This window comes from Geotrypetes seraphini, chromosome 14, assembly GCF_902459505.1.
Source record: "Geotrypetes seraphini chromosome 14, aGeoSer1.1, whole genome shotgun sequence".
Classification (NCBI taxonomy): Eukaryota; Metazoa; Chordata; class Amphibia; order Gymnophiona; family Dermophiidae; genus Geotrypetes; species Geotrypetes seraphini.
In genome coordinates this window covers 62,842,737-62,870,660 of record NC_047097.1, presented here as the reverse complement: position 1 = coordinate 62,870,660, position 27,924 = coordinate 62,842,737, and the positions used below count along the sequence as shown (strand labels likewise).

The window sequence follows — 27,924 nt, the reverse complement described above, 5'->3', positions numbered from 1 at the left end:
CTCTTTCTCTGTGAATTGGAAGCACCTGATAATTCACTGAGCCAGAATAGCTGTGGGAGATTAGTATAAAGCAGGTGCAGGTGGAGGCTTTTTCTTTTTTCCTGCAATTAGGGCTGTAGTCTGCTGACGAAAGACAGGTCTAGGATGGTTCTCTTGCCGCTATGGGTACTCTTAGGGGTCTGCTGTGTTTTGGCCCAGAATGCATCAGGTAAAAAGTGACTGAAGACCTGGGGTGTTGAAATGATGTTTTTGGTAAGGGGGTTTGGGTTGCAGTAGTAGTTAACAAGTTGTGTTGAAGGTATTAAGTACTAGTAAGCTTTTATTATGCTAAATTAAGTTTTTCCTTTAACTTTGTAGTTTGATATAGAAATGAAATACATATATACTTGTAGCATTACAAAGTGATGAAGTGGAGACAGACAATTTGATGTGCTAAAGCAGTGTCTGACTTCAACTTCACCTTTTAATAATCCTGTATTGCTATATGTTGCTTTTTTATGGGACAAGCAAGTACTTTCTGTTATATGGTACAATTAATTTCCTGATAAGTGTTTTTTCTCCCTCCCTCTCTGAGGTGGCTATATGTATTTTGAGCTCTCTAGCTCAAGCTGTTCAGTGATTTGCGATCCTTTTTATATGACTATTTTAAAACTATAGCCTCACTTGAATTGTCTGAGCCTGTCTTTCTAAAAAAATAAATAAATAAAAGAGCCAATTCTTAAGGTAGTGGGACATTGATTGGTGATGAGGTTGAATACAAAAAGGGAGACAAAATCTTGGTGGGGTTAGTGCGCTTACCTTGCAGGCGACCCTCATCTTGCCCTCGGCTTCAATCCTAAGTCAAAAAACACTTAGTGCTGAGATAAGTGTTCCTCTGTTTAATGTTGCGGAGCCTGAAGAACGTATTTTGTGCAGTTTAGATTAGAGGTCTGCACGAGAATGGGGATAGTGGGAATCCTGCGGGTCCTGTGGGAATCCCCCCTAACCCACGGGACTCCCACAGGGACCCCCCCCCCCCTCTAGCCCACGGGACTCCCACGGGGATGGAAGGCTTTGGAAGCAGGGTTCGTCCGTATAATATAATGGACACGTCAGCCTTAGTAAAAGAGGGGGGTTTATAAGTTAATTACCTGAACAGAAAACAAAAAAAGAGATTCCACAAGGAAAACAGCAGGGCAAACACAAAAGAAACTGTGGAATTGATGATCCTGTTAGAAGTAACTGCTGCTTTTTATGGGGACGGGTGGGGATGGAGGTAATTCCTTGTGGGGACGGAGAGGATCCTGATGGGGACAGGTGGGGATGGAGAGGATCCTGGCGGGGATGGGTGGGATTTCTGTCCCCGTGCAACTCTCTAGTTCAGATCACATTTTTATTTACGTATTTATATACCATTTATTATAGCTTTAAGTGGTTTGCATTCAGGTAGTCGAGCATTTTTCCCATCTGTCCTGGTGGGCTCACACTCTTATTTAATGTACTTGGAGCAATAGGGGATTAAGTGACTTGTATCACCAAAAATCATATACAGGAATGAGAAAGAAAAGATCAAATTCCAATGCCAATAATACCTTTATCAAATGTGTTTAAGAAGTCTTGAAATGGACACATACACTCATTGGAAAAACATCTTCCTACATCAGGCACTTTAAATTATGCTAAGGGGAAAGCCTTAGATCCCCGAAAGGGAATGAATCCTCACCGGCTCTTAATCCCCCTCCTGTCCTGCTAAATACTGCTCTGCTTCTTCAAAGTCCAACTTAAAACATCAAAGAATCAAGCAATTAGCTGCAGGGTAAGGTTAAAGATTAAGTGACTTGCCCAGGGTCGCAAGGAGCAGCGTGGGATTTGAACTCGCAAACTTGGGGTGATCTAACCACTGCACTGAAATAAATGGGGATATTTTTTTAAATCTGTGATTGAAGATGAGGGCAAGATAAGTGTCGCTGGTAATATAGGCCTACTAACTCTGCTGAGGTTTTTCTCCTTTTTTGTATTCAACATTGTACGGTGACGGTGTTCTGCTACCTTAAGAATTGGCTTGTATCTTAATATTGGGGGGGGGGGGAAGGGGGCGTTTCATCCTTTGGATTGCATAGGATTCCTAGAAAAGAGCACAGGTTCTTTGACCTGGAGCTTCTCTCTGGAAGGAGCTCTAGTTTATAGGTCCTATAGTGGTGATTAAGAAATCCTGGCATGGGTTCCCATTGCCTGATGGAAAATTGATGATTTATTCCTTGTTTTTTTTAAGTTTCGCTGAACTGTGGCAGCTCCCGACTGGTTATCACTGTGGCAATGGATCTCTTTGGGACTGGTGTACTGGTCCGGCCAGAGGAACTGGTGCTTGGAAAGAATTGCTCGGTGTCCCAAGAGCTCGAGGACAAACTCATTTTTGACTATCTGCTGCAAGACTGTGATGCAGTCAGGAAGGTAAGGCAGCGTGGACATGCTTGCTTGTTGACTGCCTTGCCAATAGGGCCAGTTGCACCGTCTCGCAAGTTTATCGATGGTGGTGTGATCAGTGGCGTCTCTAGACGTAAACAGTTGGGATGGCAACAGGGGGGGCATTATGCCCACCACTACATCATTCACCCCTCCCCCATCTCTTCAGAGGCAGGCAACTAAAATGGTCAGTGGTCTTTGTCATAAGACATATGGGGACAGATTTAAAGATCTCGATATGCATACTTGGGAGGAGATTTGATAAACATTTAAATACTTATATGGCATAAATGCCCATGAGGCAAGTCTTTCAATTCAAAGGAAGCTCTGGAATGAGAGGGCATAGGATGAAGTTAAGAAGTGATAGACTCAGGAGTAATCAAAGGAGCTACGTTTTTACAGAAAGGGTGGTAGATGTATGGAATAGGCTCCCGGTAGAGATGGAGACACTGTCTGAATTCAAGACAGCGTGGTGCAGGCATGTGAGATCTCTTGGGGAGAAGAGATGGTGGATGAGCAGACTGGCTGGGCCATTTGGCCTTTATCTGCCATCATATTTCTAGGTGTCTATGTAACAAAGGAATTTAGTGGGGGGTTTTGTGCATTTAAAAAAAAAAAAAAGTGGTGCTCTATATTCACTTTTTAATTTCAGACTCGTGCTGCCAAAAAGAAGCAGTTTTAAAGATAAGTTTCCAAATACTGGCACAATCCCTTCCTCTCCCATGTCCTTCCAGTACCATAACCTATTCTGATGACTACGGGGCTGGAGGAGAAGGGCAAAATATAGCTATTGCCAAACTTTGATCCAGCCCAGAAATATTTTACTAAAATCTTAAAACAACGTTCCAACTTTTTGTTTCTGTAGCTTAGCTTCAGTCTTCTCGCCACTTGGTCTTGGTTTTCTCTGACCTCCAATTTCCTCCGCTTAAAGAATTCTTCTAGTCTTCCTTCATCCATTTCTTTTCCTCCAAGTATGTTCATAGTTTCTCGTCTTGCTTTAAGCCTTACTCCTTCACTTTCATGTCTTGTTTTCTCCATCATGACACACACACCCTCTCACCTCCCTCAGGATGCATTTTCCCAGACCTACATATTTTTTATGGGGGGGATGGTGATGGGGGCTCACCCCTTCCACCCCATACGCTCAGTTCTCATGTATTCTCAGCTTTTTTTAGGGGGGGAAGATGGGGTCTCACCCATTTCATCCCTGGCCTTCCTTAGATATTTTCTTTTGGCTATGCCACCAATCATGGGTGCCAGCTCTTTAGTGTCTGAGCACCCCCAATAGTTCTCCCTGTAAGTCAGTAGATCTGGGGCAGCGAAGTTCCATGCTGCAGAGCTACAGGAAAAAACAGGGAAGCTGGCACCTATGATTTGGTGGCATAGCCAAAAGAAAATATCTAGGGAGGGCCAGGGATGAAATGGGTTGAGCCCCCATCTTCCCCCCCCCCAAAAAAAAAAAAAGCTGAGAATACATGAGAACTGAATGTATGGGGTAGAAGGGGCGGGTTAGGAGGCAAAGCGCTGGTATCGGCGTCGGCAGATGGAGCATGGCCACTGACTGCCAATGTTCAGATGGCCCAGAGATCTGGTGAAAGATCTTCAACTGGTGGGACTTGGGGGGGGGGGGATCCCTGTCGGTAACACAGATGTATGCTGCTGGGTACGCCTGAGCCCACACAAGAATGCAAAACCCAAAGTGAGAGGAGTTAGGAGTTGAAAACAGTCTGAGACATAGAAACCTCCAACATGGCTTAATAAAAGAGGGGGGGGGTTAGGATTTTGTTAATGATACTCCATATTTGTAACTTTGTTTTTGTATTTTCCCAGCATATGCCCAGCCTCTTAGAATTTGTGAACCACACTGAACCTCCTTCAGGAGGACAATGTGGGGTACATATGATGTCATGTAAAAACAAGACAAGAGAATGGAAAGATAAACCCTCCAGAACACCAACAAGGAAATAGGGCTGGTTCCAGTCTCTCCCACTGGAAAACAAAATAATAATAAATTGCTGTTTGTGACCTTGGCCAAACCTGTTTCCTTTCAGGAACCAAGTTTTATCATAGGGTGACCTGGCTTTAAGGTATTGTGTAAATGTTCGAGGCATGCTCCAGGCAACTTGCCAAGGTCTATTGAGCATCATGGGGATTTTGGGCTGTGAAAAGCTTGACAAATAGAAACGAGTTTTCTGGAAACCCTCCTATTAACAACAAATCGGCAGACTGCGATAGCCAGCTTTTATATTTCACCACAATGGATTAGGTCATCAGTGTGGTAATATATTTCGGGAAACAGATGCCTGGCTGGTATGTGACTCAATGTGATCGGATACCTGGATAGCTGTAGGGTTGAGGATGACACTTCAGGAAGGATTAGTCTCCTGTGTGAGTTCACAACACATCCCCCCACTTCGGTTGCAACATTAGAGCCTGCGGGTTGTTAATACCAGACTTACCTGATAGGTAGGGGCAGAGGATGGCCCTTTACTATCATATTAGGTGGCTGTGACAGGCACACATGGAGTCTGCTGAAGGTAGAGCATACCAGTCACAGATGTCCCTCTTTTTAAGGAGGGATTCCCTCACTGGACAGAGGGTCCCTCGCTGGACAGCTGCCTCATCTCTTGCGAGAACTAACAGTAGCCATTCAGGGAAGGACACAGGTCCAGGCAGGAGCATGAAAGCTCACGCCTGCCTTGTGCACCTCTCGGCCGCAAGAGATGAGGAGGCAGCTATCCAGCGAGGGAGGGGCAGGAGCGCAGAAAGCTCCTGCCGATAGTGCTGGACCGCCAGAATTATTTTTTTAAAAAACAAGGTACCGGGGTGTGTTATATGCACTCCATAAGACACACCTACACTTCCACCCACTTTTTTTTTTTTTTTGGGGGGGGGGGGGGAATGCATTTTGGAGCACAAAATACAGTAAGTACCATAACAAGATTATAAAAATGAGTCTAAAAACTGATACTTTAAAGATATTAAAAACCAATCCTTGGTTTCCTGAGTCATCCTCTCGATGTTTTCAGTGGCGTGTTTCACTTCTCTTGCCAAACAGGTATTCTCTCTGCTCTGCATAATAAGACAGAGTACGGTATTGGGGTTCAAGAAGGATTGGACAATTTTCTGAATGAAAAGGGGATAGAGGGGTACAGATAGAGGACTATTACACAGGTCCTGGACCTGTTGGGCCGCCGCGTGAGCGGACTGCTGGGCACGATGAACCTCTGGTCTGACCCAGCAGAGGCATTTATGTTCTTATGCTCCTTTGTACAAGACGTGCCTGATCTGTAGAAAAATGGTTGGCAGCCATACTTCTATTTGCGTCCTCCCTATCCTCTAACTCCGGTGTGGGGGGAAACATTGGTCCTAGAGGGCCAATAACCCAGTTGGACTTCCAGGATTTCCTCAATGAATAGGCCTGAGGTCTAATTGCGTGCACTGCCTCCATTGTGTTCAGGGGAGTGTGACACAGTGGTTAAAAGCTACAGCCTCGGTACCCTGAGGTGGTGGACTCAAACCCATGCTGCTCCTTGTGACCCTGGGCATGTTGCTTAACCCCCTCCCATCGCCCCAGGTACATTAGATTGCGAGTCCACTGGGACAGGTGGGAAAAAAATGCTTGAGTGCCTGAATAAATTCATGTAAACCATTCTGAGCTCCCTTGGGAGAATTGAAAACAGAAGAAATAAGATCTCGTGTAGAATCGCTGGGAGATCTGAAAAGCTGACTGGGTTGTAGCCCTCAGACTGAGGTTGCCCACCCCAATCTAATTTCTGTTGCACTATCGTATCTGTTCCACCTTTGATTGTACGCTATGCTGCCTATTAAGATGTTGGCGTATGCTATGCTGTAATACGTACTTTTTTTAATTTTTTTTTTTAATTTAATTTTATCATTTCTATACAACCAATATCGTTGGACAAGAAATACTGAATGGATATAATTTAGTCAACATTGACTAAAGGAAAAATGTACAAAGCAATATATAACTTATATGGTTCATAAGTCATTTGCGCACAAGACAAATACACAGTCGGATGCGCGCAAATCTTTATAGTACGCAAGTCAATAGCGAGCTGCGCTCAATTGTCTTGCGCTCGGTTGTCTTCAATTGTCTGCGCACATTTGAATTGCCACCAACTTATATAGTTTTCTATTAAGAGAGAAAAGCAAGACACAAACGAGAAAACCCCCTGGGGGGAGGGGATATAAGTAAAAAGAAAAAAGTAAGACAAGGAGCAGTATTTAGATGTTGACCTTTTTTTTTTTTTCTAATTATTTTTATTAGTTTCAATTTCCATGATCACAAAAATCATACACATTAAACAGAACAACATCCAAAAATAACCATAACACATTAATAAACAGATATTTCACTTTTTGTTGTTTTTCAGTCCACTATTTGAGGGAGAAAGAGCGTAAGAAAAAAAATTGGATCTCTTAACTTTACTCCAGTTTAATCTAAACACTTTTTTGTACAATTAGCTTTAGATTCAAAAGATAAGAATGTAGCTGGAATAACCCATCGGAAAAGAAAGCATTTCCTAATTCTTAGACCTCGGGTCTTTTACAAAGGTACGCTAGCATTTTTTAACGCATGCACAGGATTAGCGCGTGCTACCCAAAAAAATACCGCCTGCTCAAGAGGTGGTGGGAGCGGCTAGCACACGTGGTATTTTAGCGACGCTATTCCCCGCGTTAAGTCCCTAACGCACCTTTGAAAAAGGAGCCCTTAAAGTTGGGTGCTACTTTTCCACTCAGATTGCCTTGTAAATGTCTTGTGAATTTTAAAGGAGTTGAGTATACCTTTTTTTGAGTCTTCTCAGTTGTCTAGATTGTGGTTCCCAACCCTGTCCTGGAGGACCACCAGGCCAGACGTGTTTTTAGGATATGCATGGAGCAGATTTGCATGCCTGGCACCTCCATTATATGCAGATCTCTCATGCATATTCATGAGGGCTATCCTGAAAACCCGACTGGTCTGGTGGTCCTCCAGGACAGGGTTGGGAACCACTGGTCTAGATTTATTTCACGTAAAGAAGGCGATTACTGTTAGATCCCCCAATTAAGGAACAAGAGGTACACTTATCTATTAACCTACTATTTAACAAAACTCCACACTAAACTTGATTCATTCTGGCTGCGTTGGAGTAAGAACATAAGAAGGTGCCATCTTGCCCAGCGGTCCGCTCACGCGGCGGCCCATCAGGCCTATCGCCTGAACAGTGGTCCCAGACTAATTTTGTAACTTACCTCTAATCCTATCCTTATAACCTACCTCTACTCCTATCTGTACCCCTCAATCCCTTTGTCCTCTAGGTACCTATCCAAACCTTCTTTGAAGCCCTGTAGCGTGCTCCTGATTATCACTTCTTCTGGTAGCGCATTCCACCCTCTGTGTGAAAAAGAACTTCCTGGCGTTTGTTCTAAACCTGTCCCCTTTCAATTTCTCAGAGTGCCCCCTTGTACTTGTAGTTCCCCATAATTTGAAAAATCTGTCCCTATCTACTTTTTCTACACCCTTCATGATTTTGAAGGTTTTTACTCCAAGAAAAAAACCTAATTGGGCAGGTTCAAAAAATATATATTTATTCCCTTGATGGGAAATAAAAACATTTGCAAGGGAACCTTAACTGAAAAATTGCCCCCAAGGAAATCACTTTAGAACGAAATTGCAAAAATTCTTTCCTCCTGGATTGTGTCCATTTTGAGACGGATTTTCATGCACTGCTTTCAATGCATATTATTGGGGAAATCCGGAAAACCCAATTGGATTCTGGCACTCATGGACTGGAGTTGCCCACCTCTGGGCTAAAACTTAACTCCCCTTTCATACTGTACCCCTTCTACTCTGGCTAAGGGGCCTCCAACGCCTTCCACTTATCTCTTCTATCTGTGTTGGAAAGATTCTGTACCTTGTATCTTAGAGACTATTTTATATTAAATGTTTGGGGAATGCACTGCCTATTTAAAGCTTAGCTCTGTATAATAACAGAAACCTAAAGTATTTAAAGATTAGAATTTTATTTTTGCAGAGCAAAAACGTATAAGATCAGGCAGGCAAGCAGTAAACTTTAGACACAATTTAGGGATCTCGCACAAGGGAAATGTGCCACAAGCTAAAATATTGCTAGAGAATCAGAATGATTTTAAACTGGATTAAAAGTAACTCACTTGGGTGCAGGGCCATGCTAGTTGCAAAGTTCTTCAGGGGCACATGGCCTGTGGAGGAGATACTTCAGGAAGATGTGGTGTCCAGTGTTCAGCGATAATCCCAAGAGAAAGCCTAGGTGAATTTTCCTCTTCTATGGATTATGGGGGATTGATGTTTGGTAGGTAGGAAATGTCCAATCCCCAAGGAGTCTGGCATAGATTCCAATCACTTCTCAGAAATTCAAAGCTTTCTGTTTCTATAAGCAGGGTGTAGTGCCTGATTGAATTATAATTGAGGTCATCTGGTTTGCTTTGTGTTTGATTTACTAGCAGGGCAGTGCCTGATTGACTTTTTATAGGGTCTCTTTTTGTCTGGAAGGTTTCATTGGCTTTTGTCTTTGTTTTAAATGGCTTTAAGTTTTTTGTTTTTCTTTTGTTCCTGAGTTTCAGCTCCTCGATTACTAAGCAACGTCCATGTAGACCAGGGGAGTATCTTGCAGAGAAGTTCTGTTAAACTACACTTCTCCCTCCGTATTTGCAGTTTCTGCACTCGTGGTTTCACTTATTCGTGATTTTTCGCATGCTGGCTCCGCCGCCCCAAATTACATTATGATTAAAGTTCCTTTCCTCTTACTGTACCCAAAATACGTTTTTAACGTTTACCAACATTCACTCTGAAAATCGCCGCTTCCATGCTTTCTCCCACCAAATCGATGCTTCAAATCTTTCACCCTGAAAAACGCCGCTTCCCAGCATGCGTGGAGAAAATCGCTATTACCCAGAAAATTGCTGGGAATCGCTGCTTGCCTGATAATTTGTCGAATCACTGCCTGCGTACAGGTCCCTGGTGCTAGCTTATCTGCTTAGTCTCCTCCTCCTGCAGTACTTGTACAGGACGATGAGGATGAAGACACTGCCTGAGTACAGATGTCTCAGTATTGAACATTTCTTTTTTTTTCCTTTTTGAGAAAACAGTACAACATTTTGAAAAGTTATTCGCAGTTTTAATCACAAAACTACTGGCTGTTACAGAAAAATGCGAATAACATAAATTATTTGCAGTTTTTCCACATTCGCAGCTATGTTCCACCGGCATCCACCGTGAATACGGAGGGAGAAGTTGTAGCTGGGGTTGTTTTTTTTTCTTCCATGACTAGGTGCTTAACTCCTTTGTTTCGGATTTACAGCATATATCTAGCTAGTCTCCTAGAAACACACTTTGGTTCAGGCAATTATTTTAGAATTGCTAAATCTAGCCAAAATCATTTTATGCTACATCCACAAGTACATGCACTCTGACAGCCCCCCCCCCCCAAAAAAAAAAAAAAAAATTCAGTCTTACTCTGTGGCAGAGGCATTTTTCAGGGGGGTCACAACTATAGAAGGGGGTGCTGAAGTTCTCGGCTCAACCAAGAAGAGTGATGATGGGGGGAGGGGGTGCTGAAGTTCTCGGCTCAACCAAGAAGAGTGATGATGGGGGGAGGGGGTGCTGAAATTCTTGGCTCAACCAAGAAGAATGATGATGGGGGAGAGGGTGCTGAAGTTCTCGGCTCAATCAAGAAGAGAGTGATGATAGGGGGGGTGCTGAAGTTCTCGGCTCAATCAAGAAGAGAGTGATGATAGGGGGGGTGCTGAAGTTCTCGGCTCAATCAAGAAGAGAGTGATGATAGGGGGGGTGCTGAAGTTCTCGGCTCAACCAAGAAGAGTGATGATGGGGGGAGGGGGTGCTGAAGTTCTTGGCTCAACCAAGAAGAGAGTGATGGGGATGTGAATCTATCAATGATTTGAAACAATGTCAAAAGAGAATTTTGTTTCTGCAAATTGGCACTTATCAACACAAGAACACTTTCAGCTACAGTGGCAAAATAATGCTCAGAACTTAATTTCGGTACCCCCTCAAATATGGTATTCTGACATGGATCTGTAGATCCTGAGTGGCATAACTTCCATGAGTCTTTCAAGGACCTAGTGGGATAAGAGCATTACAGTGGTCACTAAAAGATCAAGACACTGAATGGAAAACTAAAGCCAGATTAGTACAGAATAATCCTGAATTCAGTGCTAACAAGAAACCATGTCTCTTTCAAACATGAAGAACACAGGCCCTTGCCCAGTACAGAACAACCATGAACTAAAAATAGAAATAAAATTAAACTGAACCCCCAAGAAGCCAGACTTTGCATACAGTGCAACACTAGATAAACAAAATTTGTGATGCACGTCCCCTGATACTTTGAAAAATATTTTAAAAAAAAGCAGATGTAAAATTCAAAATTCAAAAGCAAATATTTCATTCACCACATTATAAACTAAGAAAATACAAAGAATAGAAAACACCATCAGACTAAATGCAAATTTCAATTATTTCTCAAAACCCTCTTCCTCAGGTCAGGACAGCATATGGCTGTCATGGTATCCTGTCCTGACCTGAGGGAGGAGGTTTTGAAATCTAAAAATTAATCAAAAAGGATAACATTATTTTTATTCATGTTTAACACAGCTACCACACTGCTTTTAAATGGGGGGGGGGGGGACATTTTACCTTTTGCGAGGGTTTTTGTTTGTGTTTTTCCGATTGTGTTGGTCCCAGCCTCTGGTTTCTGCTTTCCTAATTTTCTCTTTGCTCCTTTTTTGCTAGGATTTCCTGTCAGTTTTTCTCTTTCTTTTTTTTTTTCTTCAATTTTATCTTCTGCCTCTTGTCTAGATTAAATTATTTCTTACATCCAATCCTCAATTTCCCCCACTTCACTATTTATCTACAGCTTGCTAACTTTCCCTCACCCCAGCTCTCCTTTCATTTCCGTTTTCCTCTTATGCCCCTAGTATCTCATTAGCTTTAGCCTCCCCCCCATCAAGCACATGTCCTACTTCTTTATTCCCCCTTTCCACCTAGTGTCTGCCCCTATTCTGCCCCTTGCGTCCCCACTGCTACTTTCCCAAACCAACAGCAGTGGTGGCAAACCAAAATATGATTGCAGAACCTTGTACATACCCATGGCTGCCAGCTCTGCCCTGGAGCAAGTGACATCTGAGGGTATGGGCTAGCAGCCCAAGGAATATACAAGACAGTCGCTGGTTCGGAAAAGCAGCAGCAGTGAAGGAGGGAAGGAAAAAGGAGGGAAAAGGTGAGGGAGGGAAAAGGTGATGGTCCCAGTTCCACCAGCTGCACAGTGGTGTTGAGCAGCTGCAGGGTCAGCTACCAGAAGGTGTGCCGCTTTGATTGTAACTGCAGAAAGGCAATTTATCAAATTCCATCCCCCTTGTCAAATCTTTCAGTCTTTATCCGAGAGGAAGAGCGTTAACATTGGTACAAAATGCCTCTAATGGGTAATGGAAGTTGACCAGGGCAGAATTAACCAATAGGCCAAGTAGGCACGTGCCTAGGGCCCGAAATGGTCAGGGGGACCCGATGAAGGAGGGCATCAACATTGTTTTTCACAAACGGCGATGGGCCCCTCCTACATCGATTGGCAATGCGGGCTCCACACCGATCGGCAATGCGGCCCCGCTCCCCCCATCGACGGAAAGTAAGACAAGCAAGCAACGCCGGTAAGAAAGGCAACGGGAACTGTAATTGTGCAAGCGGTGCTGCTGTTTCTGCCTGGGCGCATGGTGGGGCGGGGCAGGGGGCCCAGTGGACTTGTGTGCCTAGGGGCCCTCGACAAATTAATCCTGCCCTGGAGTTGACAAGATGGCGCACATCACGCCAATTCTGAAGCCATTACATCGGTTACCAGTTGTATTTCAGGTCCACCAGACTATTTACCATCAAATGCATGGTACTTTTGATAACGTTGTGGGACTCTATAAGCCTAATAGATCATTATGATCTGAAAATCAAGCTATTCCGATAGCGCAGGGAAATTATGCAGACACTAGAGCGATGATTTTCTGTATTGCTGGGGTTAAAATGTAGAAAGCTCTGGTGGGCCAATTGTGACTGTAAGAAGCAGTTCAATCACAAAATTGTAGCAACTGAGTTTTTATTAGTCGGTATTTGAAGAAAGTCTACTTAATCATTTTTCCTATTGTATCCTTGCAATTTATTTGCAGAGAAGAAACTGTTTATATAGATTTTTGTTTTGGTTTGTTTTACTTGATGGAAACAGTTTTTAGTTTTTTTTTGTAAACAGTATAAAGTTTTAAAAGACACTGTAGAAGTCTGACATTGGCTTCGGTTTCCACTTTTTCCCAAGATAACAAGCTATCCCATGTGTTTAATTTACTCGTATTCCTTTGAGGGTAGAGCCTCTTTGTCCTGGGCCTGAGGGAAGATTTAATGCCTCACTGAATTCTGGGATATATGCTTCGCTCCAAAACCTAGAGCTTCTGTTCTATTGGGCTGCTTCTCCAGAATAGACCACTCCTCCATTGGTTTGAATGTCATTGCTCTGAGGGAGCTTCAAGTAGACCAGTCCTAGATGCCTGCCAACCTCGGCCTAGTGCTTCATGGGAGCCGCTGAACTGATTAACGGGTAGAATCGGGAACTAAAACACCCACACTGCTTTGGGATGTAAGTTTGGCACTAGGGCTTGGGCGTATTTTGATGGTTCTGAGGAACCCAGAATGTTTTGCAATGGTGCAAATTCTGGTGCAAAGCTTATGAGCACAACTAAGATGTGTGAACCATTTGTGGGGGAAAACTTGTGATCCTGCAAAATGCCATTTTTAATTTAGGACTGTTCAGGTGAAGCTTTCAGAATTGTCTCCTTTGATAATCATAACTAACTCAGAATGCCCTGATCAAACGACTAGATATCCTAGAATGTATGAGCTGATAATATTACTTTGGGTTTGATTGTGCGTAATGGATTAATTTGAAACACATTAAAGAGATGTTATGCTCATATTTTCCACAAATGGCATTCATTCCTCACACTTGTCTGTCTGCTTAGTGGTCCATACTGTCTTTGCCAGGTTTTCATGCTAGAAAAGACTGCTTTAGGCCAGGGGTAGGAAATTCCGGTCCTTGAGAGCCACAGGCAGGTCAGGTTTTCAGGAAATCTACAATGAATATGTACGAGATGGATTCCTTGAGATGCAAATCTATCATGTATATTTATTGTGGATATCCTGAAAACCTGACATGCCTGTGGCCCTGCTTTAGGGCAACAGAAGAAACCATTTTGGGTAATAAAAGCTGTAATTAGGTCTTGCTCCCAATAAGGAGGGAGGGATTCAGCAAGTGGGGTGACGACTGCAAGTGGGGTGACGACTGGGGTGACGACTGCAAGTTCCTTAGGGTATTTGTGCTAGTGCAGAAGTGAGAAATTCAGGTTTGGGTATCATGTGACCATGCTAAAAACCCTTCACTCTGTTTTAAAAGCTATTTGCAGAACTTAACTGTTCATGGGACAGGGTGGTTGGTTACGAGAGTGCTCTATAGTGGAAAACAGACTTGGGGGGGGGGATACTCAAAAGTAGAGTTTTATACATTTACTGGATATCTCATACAGGTCCAGTAGCCTAGTAAGGGATGGCAGTCCGCACTGGGCACCATCTTGCTTGGGGTATTGGTGCTCCTCCTCCTTTCTGCCCCCTTCCTCCATATCTTTTTAACTTTGGCCCGAGCAGCCACCAACTTGCTGCCTGCGTTGGCTTTGGCACATTCTGTCGATTCCTAAGCGCGGATCCCAGAAGTGATGTCTAACGCAGAAGCAGACGCGGGCAGCAAGTTGGCTGCATGCACCGAAGTCATAAAGATACAGGGGAAGGGTCACATGGGTGGCGGGGGGAAGAGGGCGCTGCTCACCCTCACTATGCCACTGTACAGGTCTACAGTCGTAGGTGCTGAAGTTAAATAAATTGTCCTCTGCAGTTTCTACCAAACAGTATCCAATACGAGAACCAATTGCATTATCGACCATCAAACACGGGGGTCATTCAGCGTGCCAATGCCATATCGGTGCCTGTGAGCTGCTTTTACCCCAGGTGAGTCTAGGAGTGGAAACGAGAGGTAAGTGGCTGTAAGATTCTGTGCAGAGGGTTGGCTTAACCTTTGGGAAAACAAGGTGGTCACCTAGAGACGGTGCAAAGAGGGAGGGAGGGGGGGAAGGGAGGGCAGTGGAGGGAGGGAGGGGGGAAAGGGAAGGCAGTGGAGGGAGGGAGGGGGGAAAGGAAGGGCAGTGCAAGGAGGGAGGAAAGGGGGGGAAAGCTGCAGCCAATGCAAATGGTAGATCCTGACAGCCATAAACCACTTGCAGGAGGGAACATAGTTTTCAAAAATGGCTCTTGAAACTGCTTTCATTAAATCAAGTATTTAAAATTTGATAGCCTGTCTATCAGATATCCATGTGGTGTACACAAAAAATAAATATGGGGTACCAAATACAAAACTCAAACGCACGTAAATCATATTTGGTTAGGAGGGGGAAATACAATGACGGATAGAAATACAGAAAGAGTGAATACAATAGGGAGAGAATAAATTCTTCATAGATGGTGGAAATTAGCGAGTGTCAAATGCATCTGTTTCAGGTTAGATTTAAAATTATCTAAAGAGGATTTGGCATGAAGGGATCATAACAAATTCCATAGTGAAGGGAAAGTTACAGAAAAAATTGCCTTGCATGTGGTATCTTGAACTATTTGATGCAATGAAGATATGGCTAAGATTTTGGGTAGTTGATCGCAGTGATCTATAGGAGTTGTAAGGCATGATCAGTCTATCAATGAATCCTGAAGAGTGGACAGCCTTGATTTAAAGGTTAGCAGTAATGCATACAAAATAGGCTTCCCCTGGATTCTGTAAAATGACCCCCAACTAAACTTGCATCAGTGCCAATTTGGATTTGCATGCACAAGGAAGGCATGACCAAAGAAAGTAGATCTGGGGGCTGTCTGGCAGTGAGGTGTGTAGGAGGTGAACAACTGCACAGAAGGTGGTAGGAAGACATCATAACATGCCAATTTTATTTTTTTTATTTTTTTGGGGTGGGAGGCATGCCCCCTGTTCCAACACCTATGCTTACTGAATCTGGTTCTTAATGTTTAAGTGGGATATTGTCCATCTACATCTTTACAGGGTTTTTCTAGCATGAGTGACTATCATAATGGTTTAATCTAGACATAAGAGGTGGCATGAAAGATAATTGAGAGGGGGAAGATAGCAAGGTTGAAGCTTTGCAGGACAGGGTTGATCCAGTCTTGGATCTACTCTGTTGCATTCTAGTACTTCTAGCCTTGTTTTTCATAGAGAATGCAATTCCCTACATCGAACAAAGCAAATCCAGGACTGGATCAACCCTGTCCTGCAAATCTGGATCCAGTTGGCAGCCTTACCCAAGTTAGCAAACTCCTGCACGAGCCCTACCCATACAGAGCAGGAATGAGAGCGACTGTTCTGCCTTATACACTGAGCCAAATGTAGGGAGGTGGCGGCTGCCTCACCATCCAATGCCATTGAAAAGGTTATTCTTTGCAAGATGGACAGATTGTATTCAATGGCACTGCAGATGGAGCTGATAACAAGAATATTAAGTACCCTAGGAGATCCTCCAGCCTTTCACCTCATGTCAATTAACTATAGACGTCTAGTAACCACTCCTCCAAGATTTTGATAACTAAACTCAATTATGATCTAGATTTTAGAGGGTTCAATTTTATAAAAACATATTTGGACTTTTAATATTAAAACAACCTTTTTGTAAATATTTTCTGAAAGCTATTTACAAAGGTACATGAGCTATTTGAAAATTGCCCATTCTTCCTGCAGATAAACATACAAGTTCGAACAGCTACACACTACTTTAACCATAATTTTTTTTTTTTTTTTTTTTTTTGCTGCCCTAGGTGACTACCTACTTTGCCTAGAGGTTGGGGCCAGCCCTGATCAGAGCAGGCCAAGATGAGTAGACAATGATGCACGGGAACAAACTTGTCCCTGTGAGTTGTCGCTGTCCCTGCCCCATTCTTTTAAGCTCTGCCTTAACTGTACAACCCTCGAGCACTTATAGTGTTTTGAGGCTTGTGCAGATGAAGATGGAGCAGGGTCAGGAAAATGAGTTCCTGCATGGATACAGAAAATCTTGTTTCCATTTCATTCTCTAATGCTGAGGAGCAAATAACACGCATGCCTCTATTGCTCAGCTGACATTGGGTATCATGGAGTCTTCTGGCCATAGTTGTAGGACTGCATCTGTGGCCTGGGAAGTCCCTCGGATCAGCTCTTGTATGGCTGATCTGAGGGACAGGAAAAGGTCAGAGACTACAGCATTTTCTTATAATTGTGGGGTCTGCTATAGTCAACTCGTAAACACCATCTCTTTGTTTCAGAACTGGGAATACCTCCTCTTTGGGTATCCAACCCACATGGAACCCCTACAGATCAACCTATCATGGCAGGGGGCAACTGGACTTCATGCTGCAGCTGTATGACAGTAAGTGACTGACAAATGCACATTCTTTGTGGATTGAAATGGAGAAAGGGATCCTTTTGACAGTGTAAATCTGTTTTGGCATCCAACTAGACGACAAGGGGTTCATAATCAAAAGTTAAATACCGTACGTGTAAAAACCCACCCAAGTCAGCACTTGGACGATCTAAAAGATCAAGTGCTGATAAATCGAAATGGCTTTTTAGACATATCCAGGGATTTCTTAGGCCTCTGAATCCTGCTGTGAGCCCAGAGCTGAAAAGCATTTTTGGGGAGGAGTGGTTAGGGCAGGGATAATCGAATGGGACTTAGACGATGTAAAGACAGGTAGCACACGCGCACGCACGCACACTTCTTTGGAAGCTGCTAAGTTTAAGGACTACTGCCATCTCGAGGAAAAAGGTCTTCCTTTGCCCAGGGGGCTGGGCCACACTTAGAGATTCTCATTCAAGGTTCTCGGGCACCCATGTTTGTCCTTTGGTATAAAACCTTTTTTACACTTAGGTCTCAACTGGAGGTGTCCTATGTCTGAACCTGTTTTAATATTAAAACACTAGTACAACATTCCCAAGACTATTAGGTTGGAATTTATGCCTTCTTTATTCTGACTTCAGCTTCAAGCCTCCTATTTGCTCTGCCATTACCCTAGCTCAGGGAGAACGCTATACATGCAGCCGACACATGATTGCCCTTGAGTTGACCCAGTGATCAGATGTCCTACTGTAGTTGGAGAAAGGCAGCCTTATTTTATTGGGGATCAAGGTGTAGCCATTTCTAAAACAGGAAACAGAGACCAGAGTCCCCTTTCTCTCCTGATTCCAGATGCATGGACAGTGCCTCAACAGAATGAACGCCATTTCTATGGGGACCTACTGAATATCCAGGCATCGGTAACTACCTTGCACCACACACCACTGAGGATCTATGTGGACGAGTGTGTGGCAAGGCCAAGTGAAGACTCCACCCTCGAGTATGAGGTCATCACAGACCATGGGTGAGTACGGCAGGATAATGGGCCCTTACATAGCACCCAAGGACTATGCTCCTCACTGCATCTTGAAGCTCTGGGATGCTAGAGACACAACTCATGGGTTAAAGGGGCTAGGAGGTTGTCTGCCTCTGCCTGTTCACTTCCAAAATAGGTCCAAGCTCTAGGTTTCTTTTTTCTAAATGAACAGTTAAAGTAGCCTTTAGTGGATCGAGTAGAAAACTAACTTATCTGAAAGTTAAAGTTCACCCTCTTCACTCAAACTATAAAACGGCATGTGACTAGTACTTCCACTTGAAGAGCAATTTAGGTCTCGGCACACCAGTCAATATGTTTCTGGAGATCAGATGCAGATTTGGTGCGGCTTCAATAGATTCCTGACTCTCTTGGGTCCAGTTCGAAGGATGTCCCCTGTCTATCCCCACTACCACCATCACCATCTTCACTTCACTTTAAGGATTAGGAAAACCCCACTTTGCTAAGAGGTCATCCCCTGCCTGTATTCCATATTACAATTATCCAAAAGAAGTATACTGGCTTAGATCACCAGAGCATTCTGGCATTACCATGACAGGAAGTTTCCTCCAATCTGCTGCCTTCTATCATTGCTTTTCCAGTTTTGAAGTATGCCCTACCAGTAAGTTCCTGAAAAAAATAGTTGTACTTGCTAGTCACTAGAGGTCTCTACATTTAGAATACATAATTAAAAATTGGTATGTCACTATTTAATATCCTTTAAAATAGTGGTAAACATCTGCTATCAAGCTTAATCTTTTGGTGACCTTCGGAGCTTTTCTCATTCATACTGCAGCCTTTTACATGAAAAAGGTTGGAGGCCACCGGTATAGATCATCCAAGAGTTTTAAAAATGCAATGTGAGGAGACTGGTCACATCAGCAGGTTGTCACTAGTTGGAAACCATAGAGTTAACTCCTATATAACAAGGATTTCACTTCATCCCATCCAGCATGCTGGTACTATAATTTCATGGTGCTAAGTGAGTTTTTAATACTGTATCTCTGCTAATCAGTTGGTTTCAAGATGGTCCTAGTGGGAGCACAGTTGAACGGACTTTTTCTGCCGTCATTTCTATGTTTCTATGACTTGCTCATTAGCTAGAGCAGAAGTCTAACCTTGGTGAACATTCCCTGATCTAGCAGAGTTCTTGGCTTTCTCAACTGCTAGTCATTAGCCCATCTCTTCTGCAGGACACTTTCAGGAGGTGGTATGCTAGAAGGAGTTATCTATACCCCCATCCGGTTTGATATTCTTGATGTGAAGAGACTGATCTGCAAAAAGCAAAATATCTTCTGGGTTAGGACAAAACATGTACCCTTTTGACATGTCTGTACTGTAATCCTAGCCAGTCTGGAGTTGTCCATTTGCTTTTAGGAGGTAATACTGATTTATAGGGTGATTCACTGAATACTGCACTAAGCACTTTTTCAGTTCTGGATCAGTATAACTGGAGGGAAGGGGGTTGTTGAACTAATCTATATGCTCTATTCACCAGTACTTAAACTCTTTCCATGTTAGACATGAGGTTCTGAACCAAAGGTTTGCTAATCTTTAAGCTGGACATACAACAGAAGGCCAAAACTCAACACTTGGCTTAAAATCTTCCAGGACTTAATTGCCAGGAAACTCATCTTAAAACCTTTTAAAAATGGGCTGAACTTATGTTGTAATCTGTGCTCAGATCCAGTGGATATGTATCTTTCCAGGATTAGTGGCTTCCTGTGCTCCTCTGATCATATGTGTGGTCTCCTCAGTTACCTCGATGGGTTTACCCAGGCACTGGTTCAATGACCCATTTTTCCTTGTATGGTACAGTGGGCCAAAGAACCCAAGACAAATACCCTTAGTTTGGGATTGCATGGCAGTCTCATTTCCCTCCACAATGGGCCTCCCCATTACCTTACCAGAGATACCTAGTCTCACTCATTTGAAAGCTCTCACACACTCTTTGAGCCCTATTTCTAACTCATCAGAACCTCAGCACCACTACACCGAATCTTGATCACTGCTTTCATGGAGGGAAGCCTTGGGAAAGTAAAGTGGTCCAACCAGTAGGAAGAAATCTGAGCATACCTTCCTGCCTACTGCTTCCCCTTGCATTGTACTGTACATGTGCTCTGGAAACAATGTACATGCATCTAAATTACTGGGTGGAAGACACTATATTCATTTCAATTTACCCAAATTGCTCCCTCCTGTCTTATTTATTTTTCTTCAAAGAAAAGCCAATATCATTAAATGCTGCCCCGATTTTCATTTGCAAAGCAAATCATTCTAGATTGTACTGCCTGAAGCGTCTTTGGCCTTTATCTGTTTTGGGATGGTTCGCCCTAGGCATCTGTCTTACTGATCGAGAGCCCTCCTCTGATCTGGAAATGGCAAAGGTACAAACAAGACGCAACCCCCAACCCCCCCCCCCCCCCCCATATCAAGCAGAGCTGCTACAGATCTCTTGCCTCTTAGCTAATGCAGAACTTGATGTCCACTTGCATTTGACCTGGCCCTTCATGAGCATTGATCTCCTCCCATGACTTTCAATATCTCTATGCTGATGACTCCTAGATCTACCTCTCCACACCAGACATCTCTAAAGGAATCGAGGCCAGATCTCAGCCTGCCTGTCGACATTGCATCCTGGATGTCTCTTACCACGTAAAACAGAGTATGGCTCCTTATCTTTCCACCTAAACGCATCTACCTCCCCACTCTCCCCATTCTCTCTGGACTAGTCTCTCCTCTTCCCTGTCCTGTTGGCTCATAACCTCAGGGTCGTCTTTGACTCCTCTCCTCTATTGAGAGCCAACAAATAACTAAAACCTTGTTACTACTGCCTCTTTAATATTATCACCTCTTGCTTAGACTACTGCGTTTGCTTTTATCATGTCTTCTACTCAACCATCTCTCCCCCTTAATCAATTCAAAATTCTACTGTATATTACCCCTATGTCACTTCATTGGCTCCCCATCCACTTTCTGTATACAGTTTCCCTCTTACTGACTTACCAAGTACATCAACGCCACAGCCCCTCAATATCTCTCCTCACTCATCTCCACCCACTGCCCCAACATGGACATGAACCTCTTATCTGTACCCTTCTCCTCTGCTGTTGGCTCCAGACTATGTCCCTTCATCTTGCTGCACCGTATGTCTGGAATGAACTGCCTGAGTCAGTCAAGCTGTCTCTAGCAATATTGAAATCAAAGCTTTAAAATATCCTTTTTTTTTTTTTTTTTTTTTTCAAGGCTACTTTCAACTCCTAAATCCCACTTACCTCTCTCGCCTATGCCCTTTCTATCATTCTCTGCAAGAAAACTCCCCAACCCTATATGTCCTGTCTGGGACCATCTATTGCTTGCTTAAATGTAAAGCACTGCATATGCCTTTCAGCACTATAGAAATGATAAATAGTAATAGTAGTTCAATTGTTAATAAGGGTATATGGTAAGAGTCTTCATTCTTTTTATGTAATAAGTTAAGAAGCCAGTCTTGCTGCCTTAACTCCACAGGTGTCTGGTGGATGGGATGCAGAGTCGCTCCAAGTTTGTCAGCCCACGGGGAGATGACTTCCTCCGTTTCCAGTTGGATGCTTTCACCTTTGCAGGGACCCTGGACAAACAGGTATCTACTTGGGGGCAAAATGACTGCTTGTGTGCCCCATAATGTCTGAATTCAGACTGCCCAATCAAACCAAGGCACTTGGTCATCAACACCCCCGGAGAAAAAAAGCCATTAGAGAGAAAAACAAATTCATATGTTTGACGCAATTTGTAGATGCGAGGGCGTTCCCCAGTAGGCAAATCGGTCTAATGCTTCAGGTTTGGTGCGCCAGCGTTTTTGCAAGCTCAGGATCCAGCTCTGTGGGTGCTTCAGAGCAAAAACCATGGATGTATTTTGAACACCCTTTTTGTGCAGAAAAGCTGACTCCGTCTGCCTTGAGATACCGTCCCATTTCTTACTTGCAAATCTTATTGTAACTATTTATTTTTTAAAATTTTATATTCTGCATATCCTACAATTTCTATGAAGATTGCAAATTATTCAGATACTTGAACATTATCCCCTAACTGTCCCGGCAGGATCCCACTTTTATCTAATGTGCCTGGGGCAATGAGGATTGTGACTTGCCCAGGGTCACAAGGAGCAGTGTGGGATTCGAACCCATAACCTCAGGTTGCCGAGGCTGCAGCTCTCAACCACTGCACCCCCACACTCCCACACTTTAGCACCTAACGTCTATTTTGGAACGTGCTGGAATAAATATTGCCAAATCGGATATTGCTACTGCAAATGTTCATAAAATATAAACCTGCTTCATTTTTACTCGTGTACATTACTCTATGCACAGTTTCTGCCCTCTGGAAATATCACTTTTCAGGCTTACACTTTTTTAAGCTCTACAGACACACTGCACCAGAGATGTATCTAATTCATTTTATATTCTGTCCTCCCCGGACAGTTCAGAACAGGTTACAAGGTAACATATATAGACAAAACAAGCTACATAAGTGATACAGGTTACAGCAACATTCATACAGTTCATCTATAAATTAGCATTTACAGAGTTTTGACTGCGAGGACTAAACCAGGAGCTGATTGTGGAAGCGACCAAATTTTTCACATGCAAGATCAAAGTGAAGCTTTGCAAGATCATCATTAGAGACCTCCCAAAATAAGACATCGAAGACATCGAAAACATTCCATCAGACTATTGACTATTGGATAAAACTCCTATTGCCCACCACTTATGAGGTATTCAGGAAAGCCTCAAAACCCACCTATTCCTGAAAGACCTAGACAGCTGACCCACTTCCCTCCTTCCCCTCTCTTGCCCTTTCTCCCCATTGTTCCCACATCCCTTAAGTTAACTCAACTTGTACTCCACTAATCTTTTGTAAACCGCATAGAACTTAACGGTATTGCGGTATATAAACTGTTTATTATTATTATTATTATTAAAACTAAACAGGTTTGCCTTGTTTGATACAGGAGATAGAGTTATGGAATGACACAAAACTATAATTATCAAGTTTATTCAAGTTTATTAACAGAGTGATGAAGCTAAAACACTCCAGAAGAACAAAAAGCCAAGAAACCGCTTTGGATCTCAGAAGAAACAAGACAAGCAAAACTAACAAATGAACCAAGTGTTTCAACGTCAAGTTCAGCAAGACAAAGAATGATATCTCAAGGATATTTGTCTGGAAAATTGAATCAGAACCTGTAAATGGAAAAACCAGATTCTCTCTTCAGGAGGTAAGAGATTGCAGCAGAAATTCCAACCTCAACGGGGGAGGCTTACACGCCAAAGGAATGATATTGAATGATCCAGAAAGCATTAGAGATGAAGGAATATATGGAAAATTTATGCAAACAAGGCAATAAGGATAACATTGGGGAAATTAACCTGGAAACTGAAGCCAAAGAACCAGATATTTTTAAGTTGTAGCAGCTTTAACAAAAACAAGTCACCTGCTATCAGTGGTATTCCAATTGAATTAATAAAAGGCTCAGAAGGTGCTATTATGTCCCTCACTCGACTCAACAGATTTGGAAGGAAAAAAGCATGACCAACTGATTGTATCACTGTTCATATCTATACCAAAGAAAGGTGATGCCCAGGACTAACTACAGAACAATTGCTTTAATTCCACACACCAGAAAAATATTGCTGAAAATACAACAAAGGCTCCAATTGTAGATTGAGCCAGAACTATCCAGCCAGAACTATCCAAAGTTCAGCCTGGCTTCAGAAAAGGTCGAGGAACAAGACATTAGCAATGTTAGATGGCTATTGGAGAAGAGCAAAGAATACCAAAAATCCCTATACCTTTGCTTCATTGACTAGAGCAAATTTAGACTGTGGATCACAAACTATGGAGAACTCTAGTGCAAATGGGAATCCCCAAACACAACTCAGCTGATGGAGCCTATATGAAAATCAAGAAGCTGCTGTGAGAACTGAATACAGCAACAGATTGGTTTCTAATAAAACATGGCGCTGGCAAAAACTACTGCGTTATAAGGAAAATGCTTTGTCAACAGGAACAGCACCAACAGAAGGGTACCTGGGTGGGTGACAAAGCCAGACCTGGTATTTGGATGGGCACTATTAAGATAAGAACCAAGGGTCCATCTTCATAGAGGCCAATTCAAGGCACAAGTACCTGGCAAAACCCCCCAATCATAGCAGCATTCTATGCCATGGATCCAGGACAAGCAGTTGCTTCCCCCATGTGTCTCAACAGCAGACTATAGACTTTTCCTCCAGGAACTTGTCCAAACTTTTTTTTTTTTAAACCAGCTACACCACAAACACCCCACCCCTGTAGATATCATACCTCTCCTCAACCTACAGATTAGCAGCTTCCCTATCCCCACCTCTATCTAGTGTACCTCGGTGGCATTGCCAGCGACTGCAACTCATATGCACTGCCTGTGACCCTGTAGGCTTTCTCTCCACTGCGTTCCACCCTTGCTGATGTAATTTTTTTCTCTCTGTTGGGACATGGCTGAGGAAAAGCCTGTGAGGCCACACAAGCAGCGAGTTGCTGTAGTCACTGGAGATGCCACTGAAGTGCACCAGATGAAGGCCAACGGGGAAGAAGAGAGTGGAGGTGGTGCCGCTGGCTTGACCTGAGCCTACCCAGACCCACCCTATTGACCAGTCACCCACTTCATGCTGGCTAGTCGTATCCCCCTACCTCTATTTGCTCCTCCAGTGCCTGACTACACATAGCATGTGTCCTTGTGTTACATGGTGCGCACCCATTCACTTTTTGTATAGTGAAACATAATTTTATTGAGCTATTCTGTAAGCGTCTTTTGAGCTTTACTTGATAAGGTGAGTCGGTACAAATAACTGCTAATTTCCTTCAAAAGTAACCAAGATTTTTCTTGCTTTAGATCTTTCTGTTATGCCACCTAAAGGTGGTGAGTGTCGATACCACCATAACCCAGGTCAGGTTGAACAAGGCATGCTCATATAACAGCTCTAGCACTACATTCTACTCTGAGGAGCCAAGAGAGGACTGCTCTTGCTGTAACTCCGCCGCAGGCTGCAGGACCATGGAAAAGAGGAGGAGACGACAGCTGGTGCTAGAAGGCAAGTTTGAATGGGAGTCTTGGCCAGACACTCACTTAAAATTTTCAACTGCTCTCTGGAGCTAATTGGGTAAATTAGAAGCATTTTAGACATTAGAGTGTGGTAAGGGTATAGAGAGGGTTGGAGGGGATTGGGTAGGGACCGGTCGTGCTAGATGGGTTTTATGTAAATGCTGGTAGTATAGGTTAGGATAGGGTGAGTGGGGAGAAGGTTCACTAGTCTTAACTTCAGTCACTCTTATCTGATGTATAAAACTTTTTCAGGTTCTCACTGGGAGGTAAATGTATCGCTGGGCCCAATCTTCATCCTGCCAACTGAAATGGGTTTAGACACGTTGAAATCTGCCCAGGCAGTGATGCTGCGTTCAATGACTGTAGGTGGTGACTCTACGGCGCGCACGTCCTCAGGTGGGTAATAGAGACCTTCATTTTGACTTGTCATTTCCAGGTGCCACTGAAGCATGAGCTTAATTTTTTATCTTGGTTTGCTCTGGACTAAGTATGGCTAACATGTCATGAATGGCGGCTGACCCCCTGCACTAGGGATAAGCAGATTGTGGCCATCCAATCAGCAGTACTAGTACCAGGATAGCTGCTCTCTGTCTTATATTAACATAAGAGCATGTATTCCCTCACCTGTATCTTCTAGTCTTCCCTGGTAGTGAGCAGGTCTCCTACTTGCTGCTACTCACCAGCCGAGCCTTCCCTGATGTCAACTTCCTGGTCCTGTGAGAGTGGTATAGGGGAGATTGCATTTGAGACATGTGCACACCAGAACACTGCGCGTGCGGACCATCCGCTGGGGGGGGGGGAATGCTCTGCCCCACCCCTTTTACCGCACTAGAGTATTGCATTGTTCTGCCTTTTATTTTGGCATGGAGGAAATGTTTTAAGAGGGAAGACGTGGGAAGACCAGATAATAGGCCCTCGCCCCTAAAACGGCTTAAGCTTGAATGCAGAGGGGCTCCACTAAAGGCTGTGGGGGAGGTGATGGAAGAAGTCCAAGTAAAAGCAAGACAGGTCTTTGTGGAGACAAGAGTGTTGTGACCCCTGGACAAGTCACTTAATTCCCCCCCCCCAATTGCCCCAGGTACATTAGATAGATTGCGAGTCCACCGGGACTGACAAGGAAAAATGTTTTGAGTGCCTGAATGTACACCACTTATAAGTGGTATAAATACTAAAAAAAAAAAAAAAAGCAGGCATGCTAGATGCAATGAATGTGATTGAGAACTAATCCTTGTGTTTAGCCTTTCCAGACTGGAAGATGCTGAGTCTGCCTTTACTTGCCATGCTGGCCTTTATCCTGGGCTTCATTGGGTGTTGGGCTGCTCGCCGAGACTATCAGCCACTCGCAAGTCCTTCAGAAGATGCAAAGGATCAGATGGCCATGCATGGAATTCTATAAGACTGTCATCTTGTAATGGTGTTAAACTTTCCTTTTAATATGAAAGTTCTAGGAAGAAGTAAAATAGATGTCTACTCTAAAATAACAGTTTTCTTTTTGGGTGGGATTTGTTTTTTGGGGGGCTTTTTGCCAGGGAGCCAAGGCACCATTTAACTTTCAGGAGTACACTCATCAGAACATAGGATTTACCAGTAAACGGAATAAATTTTTCTTGTACCCCATAAAGGGCAAGGAAAACATTCTTGTAAATATCTTTCTAAAAACTGGGCAGATGTTTAGTAGTTCCAGAAAGTTTCCTTGCATTTGGGATCACTTTGGAAAAGAGATGATTGCTGAGCTGTCTCAGCTCTTGAAATAAAAGTATTTTTATCCCAATTTCTGCTCTATATTTCTGCCCTTTCTCACACTCACACTCACACTCACACTCACACTCACACTCACACTCACACTCACACTCACACTCACACTCACACTCACACTCACACTCACACTCACACTCACACTCACACTCACACTCACACTCACACTCACACTCACACTCACACTCACACTCACACTCACACTCACACTCACACTCACACTCACACTCACACTCACACTCACACTCACACTCACACTCACACTCACACTCACACTCACACTCACACTCACACTCACACTCACACTCACACTCACACTCACACTCACACTCACACTCACACTCACACTCACACTCACACTCACACTCACACTCACACTCACACTCACACTCACACTCACACTCACACTCACACTCACACTCACACTCACACTCACACTCACACTCACACTCACACTCACACTCACACTCACACTCACACTCACACTCACACTCACACTCACACTCACACTCACACTCACACTCACACTCACACTCACACTCACACTCACACTCACACTCACACTCCCTTGAGACAACTACGCAGGGGAGTAGTCGTCTCAAGGAGTAGAATGGAGAAAATACTTCTTCACTCAACACTGGAATGTGGAGTAGAATGGAGAAGTGGAGTAGAATGGAGAAAATACTTCTTCACTCAACACTGTGGTGGATGTGGATGTGGATGTGGATGTGGTGAAAGCAGTTTAGCAGGGTTTAAAAAAGGGTTTAGATAGCTTTCTAAAACAAGTCCATAAGCTATTAAGGTTTTATTTTAAAACTTTTTTTATATACTACTATAAACCAAAGCTATAATCAACATACAAAATATAAAATGTACATCAATCAAGAAACTTATGAACTCCCCCAGCTTCATTTAAAATAAATATCCCTGGGCTTACACAATTGCATTTGCCACTCAAAACAATTCCAAAGCTCATGTGGGAAATACACTGTTTTATTCCTAGGATAAGAACTAGCCACTGTTGGAATGAACCTGCAATCTATGCCAGTATGGCAATTCTTACGTTCTTAGCATG

The 27,924-nt window shown here is 43.4% G+C and overlaps 1 protein-coding gene across 1 annotated transcript; it reads left to right on the top strand.

The window, feature by feature from the left end:
* The first annotated feature begins 52 nt into the window (after positions 1–52).
* Positions 53–26,836, top strand: LOC117348545 (zona pellucida sperm-binding protein 3-like). Its single transcript, XM_033920790.1, has 9 exons — positions 53–208; positions 2,252–2,430; positions 14,418–14,530; positions 16,874–16,977; positions 17,797–17,968; positions 21,488–21,599; positions 24,885–25,083; positions 25,347–25,490; positions 26,333–26,836. Exons 1-9 carry the CDS (start codon positions 145–147, stop codon positions 26,488–26,490), a joined length of 1,245 nt encoding a protein of 414 aa, XP_033776681.1. The 5' UTR covers positions 53–144; the 3' UTR covers positions 26,491–26,836.
* The last annotated feature ends 1,088 nt before the right edge of the window (positions 26,837–27,924 follow it).